We start from the raw sequence: 12,123 nt of genomic DNA on the forward strand, positions 1-12,123 counted from the left end.
TTAGTTAACATATCCTGTCAGGTATATTATTCCAAAATCCATCAAATATTTTCTACCATAGACACTTTTTGGGATAGTTCACCAAAAATGATGTCATCATTTACTCACCTTCTTGTCATTTCAAACCTGTATGACTTACTTTCTTCTGCAGAACACAAAATTAAGATGTTTTTAAGAATATGGTAACCGAACAATGGCGGTACCCATTCACTTCTAACGTATGCACTACAACAGAAAACAATGCAAAGCCAATGCCAGTCAATCGGTACCACCACTGTTTGGTTACCGACATTCTTAAAAATATATTTTTCTTGTATTCTGCAGAAGAAAGTCATACAGGTTTCAAATGACAAGAGGGTGAGTAAACGATGACAGAATTTTCATTTTTGGGCGAACTATCCCTTTAACTGAAAGCATAAAATATATATTTATCTATTTACACCTGGTTTTAAAATTGTGATTAATTACCGTCTGCTAAGTTCTAGACAGTAAACGTAATCATTACGACATCCCACCACTAAGGTTTGGCCCCATACAACAGGAGAGGAGAAAAGTTCTCCAGGCAAAGAAAAAGCTGCCTTCAATGTTCCTGTTTCTCCATCTAAAATCCACACTGTCCCGTCTGTAGAACACACAGCTACCAGTGTTCCAAAACCCCACGGACTGCCGTCAAACATAAATGGAATAGAAAACACTTTGCCTGTGGTCTGAAAGTTCCATAGTAAAGATCCGTTATGAGCATTTAAACAGTATATGTGACCATCATGTGACCCGCATGTGACCACATAATTGGGTGATGATGATGTCGAAGTGCTCCCAGGAGTTTTAGAACCCTGAGAATTTGTCAGAGATGTCAATGAAGAAACGCATGGCGATGAGAAGACCGGTCCTTCAGTGGAGAAGTCCCATAACTGCAAAATAATAAAACATGGATTGAGCATGGTTTTCCAAAATCATTTTTTCACGTTTCAAAACCTGTATATGAATAGGTAATTGCCTTAAAAAAGAATTAAATAGTCTTTAATTTCACTTTTACTTTTCCAAGGTAAATACCCTCACCTGATCTCCAGAATGGCTTATTCCAACTATATGTCCATTCACTGCACCAATAAAAACACAAGAATCAGAGCAGTTTGGAGATGAGAAAAAAGGGACGCCACTGGAATACGTCCACAAGACTGTTCCACTGTCCTGTACACACAAATAACAAAGACGTTTTTTCTTCATAAAAAAATCTTCCGAACTTCCACACTCAACATTGATGACTCGTGACTTTATTTTTTAAGTTGTTTTTAGAAAACATTCTCTACTTACTGGATTAAGACAGAGGAGATCCCCTCCTAAAGTACAACAGTATAACTGTCTTGGTAAAAGGTGTACACATGGGGATGAAAACACCGCACCGCCACCACAAAAATGCTGCCATGTACAAGACTTGCCCTGGGATAAACATAGACATAAACCTTTGGTTACCACATCCCAAATAAAAAATACAGCAACAACGATACAGAGACCGTATATACTCGACAAGAACATATTTACAAAAAATAAAAAGGTTTAGATAATTAAATATATCATACAGGATGTACACATTCAAAACTGTTTGACTACTTAAGAGTGATTTTTTTGCATCTCTGGAATCTTACCAGTGGGTTTAATGCATAAATATATCCATCATGGGATCCTGCAAAGACCAGCCCGGTTTTAGGGTCTACGGCAAGAGAACTTTTCACCACATCTCCTGTCTCAAATGTCCAGACAATGTCTCCACAGGCAACATCCAGGAAATAAACCTTTTTGTCATAGCAGCCTGAAAAAAGGGTTAAACACCAGTTACACATATGTACACACAATACTCTAAGAGACCCAATGTATACTCTTGAGAGTCTGGGTACACACCTACTACCACAAGAGTCCCACATTTTGTAATAGCAGCCGAGGACTCCAGCCGATCTCCAAGTATACGTTCCCAGATGACCTCACCACTTCTCAGATTGAGAGCCTGCAGTCTGTGTGAATGAGACCCAATGAGCACTGTGGTTCTCTCAGGAGCCACCAGCAGCACCGGAGACGCGTCCACACATCTGCCCGTATCTGAGCTCCAGACGACCCTGAGGCCAAGTGGAAGAACTTTCTCAGAACTTCCCTGAGAACATTCACTTCTCTCAGGTTCGCTAACTTGATCGCTGACAACTTCTTGAGGGTTATTTTGAGGTCTCTCACAAAGTTCATGCGATGCCTTGAGTATTAAATCCGAATTTTTGTCTTCTGGACTATTCTGAACTATGACTTTACTCTTGTTTGTGTCCGAGAAGCAGTCCTCTTGCATTCCCTGAAAACAACTCCAATCAATAACCTCACCAGCTCTCCTCACAACTATAAATCCCATAGTCTCTTTCAAAGAGGACGCTATAAAACCTGCTGTGCTTTGCGTGACACCCACTGTAGTCATATCCTTGTGGTGTCTTTTAGATGAAACAACAGAGTTGGAATCCTCGTGTATTCTCTTCTTTGATGGCTGGATTACGTTAAAATCCTTTTCTGTCACTATTTGGCTAAGCACATCTAAGAAAGAGCCGTCCAATATGACCTCCAGCAGGTCCACAGGGGTTGTCCCCATGGCAACAGTGATCTCATCATAGAGGCGTAGGGCCTGAAGGGAATCTCCTCCACTTAACAAGAAGTGTGCATCTTCCTCAATCACGACATCATCAGCCAGGTTAAGACACTCCTAACAGTAAGAAATGAGTAAGATGGACAATTAATTGGAAAAGGGATAGTTCACCTAAAATAAAAATTCTGTCATTCATTCACCCTCATGTCGTTTAAAACCTGTATGATTTTCTTCCGTGGAACACATAAGAAGATATTTTGATAAATGTCTGGTGGTTTTGTGTCCTTATAATGGCGTTATGGCAGTCAATGAAGGTCACCAACATTCTTCAAATGTGTTCTACAGAAGTAAGTTATACATGTTTGGAATGACATCAGGGTGAGTAATTCATTTTGGGTGAACTATCCCTTTAAAGAAACGTATTGATGTATTCTGTTATACTTCATGCATGTGAAACTTGTGCAATGCTTTCTTCCATGAGGAGTTATTTTATATAGTTATCTATAGTAGAACATAGTTTTTTTATTGTAAATGAACTATGACCGTTAATAACAGAAGGACAAACAATCCATGCAAGTTATATTTAGCAGTTTAAAGGCACAGTTCAGAGAAAGATATTTGGAAGAATGCTTGTAACCAAACAGTTCTTGGCCACCATTGACTACCATAGTAGGACAAATTACAATGGTTTTCTAAAGTGCCCCAGAACTGTTTGCTTTCCTACATTCTTCCAAATATCTTCTTTTATGTTCAACAAAACAAGGCAATTTTCCTACTATGGCAGTCAATGGTGGCCAAGAACTGTTTGGTTACAAGCATTCTTCCAAATATCTTTCTCTGTGTTCATCAGAACAAAGAAATTTATACAGATTTGGAACAACTCGAGGGCGAGTAAACTGGGTAAACTGTTCCTTAAACTGTTACTGTTTATGCAAACGTAAATGCTATTTATACCTTCCATAGGGTTTGTAATTTCAGTCTAACGGTTTCAATGTTTTCCTGTTCAATTTCTCTGTTTGCGTCTTGACTTTGTGTCACACACATCCTCATCAACTCGTCCATTGCTACTTTACCTAAAAATACACGAAGGAAGAAGTTAGAACATAAGTGGCTATAACAAAATGAACAGGGTAAAAAAACAAGCTTATCTGACTGAAGTAGATCCACTAACCATAAAAAAAACTTATTTATTTAAATGAATAGTTCATACAAAAGTGCTGTCCCCTTTGATATACACAGTATGGAAAAAAATCTTCTGCAGAAGAAAAAAATCATACAGATATACTGTAGAACACCAAAAGGATAGAACTGTAATTGGATGGACAGTCCCTCTAAATCCTTTAAGGAAGGTGCTCACTTGCCATGAGATGTGAGTGGAAGTGCCGGAATGAAGAATATTGTGTTTGGAATGCTGTGACTGTCCAATAGCTGCGATAACCTTTCTCGAATCGCCCCTTCAATTACTCTGCTGGCTGGGTCGGTGCAGTTTCTTGTGACATCTGCAGCAGCAAGGTCTTCAGAGGAGGAAGATGAAGGGGCTCTTAGCTGACCTGATGCAAGCACTATAAATGCCATCAGCCTGCTACCCTCACTCAAGCTCACGGCACATGCCTCTACCTGGGGTAAATTCTCAATGGTCTGAGAACAGAAAGACATAAGATGCCATGGTACCACTTGTACCAAATAAGCTCAGGGTTTTATCTGGAGATACCTGTAGAGTGCGTATACCTGTTGCAGGGCATCTAGATGTACCCGTTGACCAAAGCGTTTGACAAGCCGATCCTTCCTGCCTAGGAAATACATATGGGAATTGCGCACCTGCACCCAGTCACCGGTAGAACGCATTGCTCCCCTGACTATAGCTTTCTCATCATCTAGCAGACACACTCTCTCTTGACCACCTAAGAAGAAAAATACAGTGTTTGGAAAAAAAACGAACTACAAGAAAATGATTAGACAGTGAAAGAATTCAGTCAAAACCTGTATGACTTTCTTCTGTGGAGCAGAAAAGAAGATATTTTGAGAAATGGTTTTGTATCTATACAATGAATGTCAATGGGGGCCAATGTTGTTCGGTTACCAACGTTCTTCAAAATATCATCTTTTGTGTTCTGCGAAGGAAAGAAAATCATACAGGTTTGGAATGACAAGAGGGTGAGTAAATGAAAATAGTATTTTCATTGTTGGGTGAACTATAAATATAATTCATGTAACTATAACAGAAGAAATAAAGAGCTTTGTTTTTTTAGTGACTTAATTTTAGATCATTATATCTTACCAATGAACACTTGTCCTTCTCCATCAGTGACGAAACATCCTTTCTCATCTCTCACTTCAATTATGGTGTCCAGCAGCGGCTCCCCAAGGGGCACAGACACATCATCACTATAACACAATACATATCAATTGTAAACATATGATCACAGGACAAAACTACTATGTTAAATTATGTTTAGAAGTCAGAAAAAGCTGTAACGTTGGATAACACTATTCTCTATAGACTGTCCCTGTTTATATAATTGTTTCAGACAAAGTTACCATAAAACATAAATTCAGACTGCTAATATTTATACTTCATTGTGAAAATAACTGATTCATGCAAATATGCTTTTTGTCAGTTGTCAAAATATTCTGAACACCTGCAACTATTTTACTTTAAAATTAAAGAACATACACAGTTTCATACACTGCAACAGTTTAAAACAAACTAAAATGGTTTGGGGCTGGGTTTCACTTACATGTCATCCATGCACAGGAGTTTGTCTGGGACTTTGTACCAGCTTGCCCAGCAAGACACTTCTGTAGTGCCATAAAGATTAAAGATCTGTGTGCTGTTGCCTTTCTGCTTCCAGCTCTTTAAAAGAGTGAGAGATGGACAAGGCTCTCCTCCAAAAGCCAACAACCTCAGGGATGAATCTGCGCTGAGCACCTCCTCCTGCAGGACATGCCTTCCAAATCGCCTAACGAGAGTGGGAGTAGCCTGAAAAAAGTGAATAAAGTGTGCCATATTATTATGTGTAAAGCAATATGTGTTAAACAAAATATTGAACACAAATTATTTGTGTGAGTTAAAGGGATAGTTCACCGAAAAATGAAAATTCTGTCATCATTTACTCACCCTCTTGTCATTTCGAACCTGTATGACTTTCTTTCTTCTGCAGAACACAAAAGAAGATGTTTTGAAGAATGTTGATAACCGAACAGCGGTGGCACCCATTGACTACCAATGCAAGTGAATGGCTGCCATCGCTGTTCGGTCAACATTTTTCAAAACATCTTCTTTTGTGTTCTGCGGAAGTAAGAAAGTCATACAGGTTTGAAATGACAAGAGGGTGAGTAAACGATGACAGAATTTTCATTTTTGGGTGAACTATCACTTTAATAGAGAGATGAAATTAGATTAGAACCTCTCACTGAGACAAAACAGTGTTGTGTATACTCCCTTGCCTGTAAGACTGTTGTTGTGTTGCGTTTAAACAGCACATGTGCAAGTCTGCGCGGCATCTTTTTAACAGCCGAGGGGACGATTAGAAGAGATGCTCCAGAGGACAGGGCCAAAAACATCTCTACCACAGAGGGGTCAAAGGTTAACGGAGAAGAAAGGAATACAACATCTTCTGCAGTCATCTTAAATACAGATCTGTAGAGAAAGCACATTATGTTTAACATCATACAATAAGACTGTTTAAAAAAAGTTAAAAGAGGAGTCTTATTTGCATCTACCTTAGATGCGTTATATTAGGCACGATGCATTTGTGCGGGACTTTCACAATTTTTGGAAGACCCGTAGTTCCAGATGTGTGCAAAATATAAGCCAACTGCTCCCTCTGGTGGGTGTCTTTGATCCCAGCAGAGACGGAGAGATGTTGTTCCGTCTCAGTCTGTTGAATGGTGGCATCCTGCTCTATTTGTAACGTCATCAAAGTGAGCTTGTGTGAGGACAAGTTTGCACATACCGTCAGTGACAATAGGTTGGAAAATGCACTCTGGAATTGCTGTTGGTTAAAAAGACTGTAATTAATAATATGATTATATAAAATAATACAGTCTGATATGGACATATGAAAAATGTGTAAAAACTGTTGAACTAAACCCACGGGAAGCAGATCAGTCTGTACCAAGCAGTAGTTCAAACTGCAATTGTTCATCATTCTCAAGATGCACAGAGGTGGTGACGTAGGATCCAGAGGTACATATGCAGCAGGAAACTGTAGAACACTGTTCCGAGACATAACAGTTTGATTTATTTGAATTGATCAATAAATATGTTTGGCAAATTATTTAGTCTACGTTTGCCTCGCTAAACTTCTAAATGGTCTCATAGAGCACTACGCAAAACTAGAAATAAATCGTACCCCATAATCCAGACAGGAAGGAAGACATCTGTACGGCAGAATAACCCCACAGCACCTTCATTTTTCTGGACAAAGACGCGCAAGCGTTCAGTTAATTCATTTGCAAGAGAAATAACCTCATCATAAGTTAAAGAGACGCGCGCTGCAATGCTGCTGTCAAACGTGACAGCTATTTTATCACCGCGCGCGAACGCCGCCTCGTGCACCAGTTCATTAAGGAGTTTCTCTGCCATTATCTGAGAGGAATTACGTTAAAGCATATTTGATCAAACAGTAAAATACATTGCACATTTCATAAACATATTTTAACGCATGAGCGTCTCGTCCACTCGCATTTTAATCGCGTCGCGTTAAAATGACGTTACAGTGACGTGTAAAACAACGTCCAATCACAGCTCGAGCTTTTTCTCCGGAGAAGTTTGAAAATTCCGTGTGGCCGCTAACTGAGTGCAGTCAATCTATGTTTATGTTTGTTAAATTTCATTGATCTCCAATAGATTTCGTAACATACAACATGCCTGGACACCGTTTCCATACCGATCAATTTAGGAAAAATGACGATGTGTTCAGAAACACGATGGAGTCTATTTTTCAGAAGGTACGTGGGGGTGTTTATACGAACGTTACGTTAAGTTACCCATTAGCGCCAGTCTTATCAAATGTGATGAGTTTAAAACGTTAACGGAGAATGTTTATTGTGTTTTTAAAGTATTCCGTTCTAAATGATCCTGGAATAGATGTTTGTTTGAAAACAATGACATGCAGGACTGGAAGAGGTAGGCTAAAATGTCGAACGTGTGTGTTACACATTGAACAACATACAGTTTTTACACAGATATAAGTTACTGATTTGTGTTTTGGTCTATGTATTACAGGTTCTGTGCCCATTGAAAGTGAAGAGGGAGAACGTGAGCTGGAAAACCTGAAGGTTAGAGGCAATATCACAATTGTTATTATCAACAACCCAGATTTATTTTTTACTTTTATATTTATTACAATAAATATTAAATATAATACTTGCATTTGCCTTATATATAGGTGCTGTTATTTCTACATGTCATAGTTAAATTATTCCACAATTGTTAAAAGACATATTCATTAGTTTTGGCCTATGATATTCATTTTGGCTCTATAATGTACCCACCGTAACATTTTGTCTCTTTCACTCATGCAGCTTCAGGTCAAGGCAAACCATTCGATCAGGGGTAAGAAACAAGATTCACTGTTTTTTTATTTTAATAGATGGGATCGTATTGGTATGCAGTCAATTTTTATCTATGTTTAATCTCTTTTTGTATTTATAAGAGGACTTTGAGAACCAGGAAAATGACCAGGTAGTATTTAAAATGTATACTTTCTAGTTAAAAATAAAATAATTAACTCCAAAACAGTCAATTGTCTCATTCTACTGTTTCTTTAACCCAGAATACATATTATAGTTCTGTTATGTTATTTTTTTCACCAGATGGAACTGTCAGGGATCACTGAAGATAATTATCCCTACTCTGATCAGAAGGAAAACAATGAAAGTCTGTGTAAGTATTAAATTGCTTCAAAACCCAGCAGGCCACGATAAACAATTAAACAATTCAGTGTTTGTGTTAAAAAGTTACATTTTAAAAAAGGAATTGCATAATTATTAATTAATGTGTTTCTTCATCAATTGAAGACAATGAAACATAAATTTTAAGATAATAGTTATTAAGCAGCATAAATTAACAGTCAAGCAGATATAAAATGTCATTTATGTGTTTATTTTTAAGGTCATGGTGGTGATTCACTCCAGCAATCTATGAGTGTGATTAATTCATCTCATAGCTCTCTGTTGGGAGTGACTTTTCAGCCTATGAAAGATGATGAAGAACTGGAGAAAACATTGAGCAGTCATGGCAGTACCCTCCTGGATGTCTATCCGGGCATGCTCAGTCAGATCGGTGAAGCGTACCGACGTCAGCATGTGACGGATACAGCAAGAGCCGTGCTGCAGAAGTACCGTCGCAAACAGTGGCATGCTGGAGTGTCAAACCCTCGCGTTACTTCCTTAAGGAACAGGACACTAATCAAGACAACTGAGATGTCATTTACCAAACAAAGTTCAGTTCAAGAAAACCTTCAAAATTGTATCCAGGACAGCGGCAAACTTCATAACTTCAAGAAACTGAAGCCCTCGCCTTTCAAAAATGCATCCTATGAGGCCAGTGCCTGTTTTTACTCACCTAGGAGGGACAATGCCAATGTGAGCGGAATGTCAAATGAGTCACCACGGACTGAACTGCGTTTAGACAGGAAGCCAGAACAGAATACCGCTCGTGTGATTGACTTCTCCACAACTCCTCACTCTGTTTCACCCTCACTTAGTGATCAGTTTCTTGATCTGAACCAAACTTATGACGTTGAACTGACTGTTTTGTCAACTGATGTTCCACCCTCATTGGTCTCCACCTGTCCACAACCAGCCTGGTACTCACCGGGCAGAACAGCTAGGGCTCTGTCTCTTATTGAGCAGAGAAGGATGTCACTAACAACACGGCCCTCCGATCAGCAGTCATCCCACACCTCATTGGATAAAGACTGCTTCAGGGACGGCCTACACTCTCCTGTCTCCTCCCCACAGCGTGGTTTCAGTTGTTTATCTCCTAGTAGGATGAGCATTTTCAAACCTGTGTCAATGGAAAGACAACAGTCAATGGCAGTACACAATTCAATGCGAAAGTCTCCTGCCCACTGTCAAGTTCATTCGGAGGTGCAGAGATCTCCATATGGCCAAAAAGACAAGGCGATGTCTTCACCCCAACGTTCCCTTTATCACCGTCCAGAGCCACAACAAAGTTTTTCCATGGCTCAAAAGCAAACCCAGATTAGTCCAAGATTGTCCGAACATCAGCGTTCTCTCCCAGGTCCCAAGTCTGCTTGCTTATCCAGTCGTTCCCATATTGACGCAGAGTTCAGAAAGCTACATCACCACTTCATCTGTCACGGAACGTCTTCTCCATGCCCTTCCTCTGGCTGTCACCTGTGCAAGAACGAGCTAAAGATGACGTCCCAAAGCATGTCCGCTCTTGCTTTAACACCCCTAAAAATTGCGCTCAAGAAACGTCGTCGTCAACCTGACGTGGAAGAGTCACTGCGATTCAAACGCTTCCGGGAGAGTTGTTCCCCCGTTAAACACGTCCAACGCTTGCCACATGAGCTGAAAGACGAATACGTGAGCCCTTCCATTGCAGAACCTGGTAAAGACAGGCATACATGGGAAAGGGCCATCTTGTTACAGTGCCCCAGTCCACAGTTCCTCAGGGGTACAGGAAATCTTAGACGAATCAGAGAGTCCAAATTAGCCATGCAAATGGACGAAAGTGCTTCGTCCTGGGTAAGACCATCATTGGTGTGGCTATTATTTACATGTTTGATTTCACTTGAACAATATAGTAAACTATTTGTTTTCTGCTTTGTTGGCAGAGAGATGTTTCAAGTGGAGTCCATGATATTAAAGGTTTGTCGCCCAATGTCCACATACTCATTGTATTTTAAATGTCATAAGCTGCCATCTCATAATGTTTATTTGTTTTTTTAACAGCTCAGTCACCACTGAGATCTTTTAATCGGGGTATGACTCCACTCTCTGCGAGGTAATTCATATCCATTATATAATTATAATGAATGACTATGCCCATAATATTGTACTAGTACTTAGAAATTGTGACCCTAAAACATGTTTGAAAGCTTGGATATACAAGTCACTCTTAACCTTGTCTTAGGGGTAGTTTACTCGACACCGATCTCAAGGTGCAATGTGTGATATTAAGGAGGATCTATTGACAGAAATGCAATATAATATTCATAACTGTCTATAGAGTTGAATAAAGACCCAACATAACGAAGCGTTATGTTTTTATAACCTTAGAATGAGCCATTTCTATTTACATACACTGTGGGACTGGGTCCCCTAGCGTGGAAGTCGCCATTTTGTTTCTACAGTAGACCTAAACGGACAAACTGCTCTACAGAGCGTGTTTCGTTAATACATTATCTCCTTCGCCAAAGTAGCGAAAACGTGACAACATTTTAGTTCTGTTTCAGCCACCTAATGCTTCGAAAAGGGGGTAGGGGTGGAGTAAGCCGCTGGTTGCAATTCGTAACCTCACCGCTAAATTTCACAAATTGGTCCTTTAAACAGAACACTTAAGTGTTTTATCTGTTTATTTACATGTCAACTGCGTTTTGGAAGCCTAAAAATGCAAATCTTTTAAAACGGCTTTGTAAAAACGATACCTGTCTCCATATAAACTACAAAAATACTAATTTGTGAAAATTATGTCATGCACATGTTTTACATGTTTCTATACAAAGTGACATTGCCAACAATTGGCCTGGCATTTGTACAGCAGTGTTTTAGTTGATTTTGTGATCTGTGTAAATGGGGATCGTTGACAAAGATATTCACAGCACTGTTGTCTGTGCACAAAACGTTTTAAAAAAGGCAGTTTAGTACATCTTTTTCGTGTAAGCGTACCCGTAATCAGGGGTGGACTGGCCATCTGGCGTTCCGGGAGTTTTCCCGGTGGGCCACTAGCGTATGGGGCCCGAACGGACACTTGGTCCGCTCCGACATAAGTATTATAAATGCGAATGCACGCAACACGAATGCAGAAGACACATATGCATGCCACCCCCCTCGGTCGACAGACTTAACCATGCATGAACCCTCCCAGAAATGGTGGAGGGCCGATGTGGGCCAAAAAAGCCAGGGCCGATTTTTCTTCCCAGTCCAGCCCTGCCCGTAATGTAATCAAATATTTTGTTTTGATTGTGCTTGCATAATTTGTATACTGTTTTTGTTTGTCCTCGTCCAATGATTGGATTACCAATCATTTAATTGAAGACTAAACGACTGTTTGTTTTCTTAAGTCTTTCAAGGAGGCGACTCCAGTATGGCCTTCTGCAGTGACTGAGTTTATCCTGTACACACATCTGCAATTCTCTGGGTTTAACCATTGATGAATACTGTTAAAGCTTCAAGTTCACTCCAGAGAAAATACAAGGCATGACATCAAACCAGGAAACAGTTTATTCCGCTGTCTTTTTTTTATATGTTTGTGTGTATGTGTAAATGCATATTTCTCAATTAATATTCTTTGCTTTTATATTCGAGTTTTA

At 39.6% G+C, this 12,123-nt stretch overlaps 2 protein-coding genes across 2 annotated transcripts; one reads left to right on the forward strand and one right to left on the reverse strand.

Moving 5' to 3' along the window:
- Window positions 1–75: 75 nt before the first annotated feature.
- Window positions 76–7,320, reverse strand: aasdh (aminoadipate-semialdehyde dehydrogenase). Its single transcript, XM_057352117.1, has 14 exons — window positions 6,970–7,320; window positions 6,712–6,832; window positions 6,338–6,609; window positions 6,062–6,254; window positions 5,353–5,594; window positions 4,893–4,999; window positions 4,343–4,515; window positions 3,976–4,252; window positions 3,569–3,687; window positions 1,900–2,731; window positions 1,647–1,810; window positions 1,315–1,440; window positions 1,060–1,191; window positions 76–911 (listed from the first exon to the last, which is right to left on the reverse strand). The coding sequence occupies exons 1-14, from the start codon at window positions 7,200–7,202 to the stop codon at window positions 465–467; spliced, it is 3,438 nt and encodes a 1,145-aa protein (XP_057208100.1). The 5' UTR covers window positions 7,203–7,320; the 3' UTR covers window positions 76–464.
- A 7-nt stretch (window positions 7,321–7,327) lies between these two features.
- Window positions 7,328–11,988, forward strand: si:dkeyp-117h8.4 (uncharacterized protein LOC572032 homolog). Its single transcript, XM_057352121.1, has 10 exons — window positions 7,328–7,567; window positions 7,679–7,745; window positions 7,845–7,897; window positions 8,144–8,174; window positions 8,275–8,303; window positions 8,435–8,504; window positions 8,733–10,336; window positions 10,426–10,459; window positions 10,544–10,595; window positions 11,875–11,988. The coding sequence occupies exons 1-10, from the start codon at window positions 7,484–7,486 to the stop codon at window positions 11,912–11,914; spliced, it is 2,064 nt and encodes a 687-aa protein (XP_057208104.1). The 5' UTR covers window positions 7,328–7,483; the 3' UTR covers window positions 11,915–11,988.
- The last annotated feature ends 135 nt before the right edge of the window (window positions 11,989–12,123 follow it).

The sequence above is a fragment of the Triplophysa rosa genome, linkage group LG15, assembly GCF_024868665.1.
Source record: "Triplophysa rosa linkage group LG15, Trosa_1v2, whole genome shotgun sequence".
Lineage (NCBI taxonomy): Eukaryota > Metazoa > Chordata > Actinopteri > Cypriniformes > Nemacheilidae > Triplophysa > Triplophysa rosa.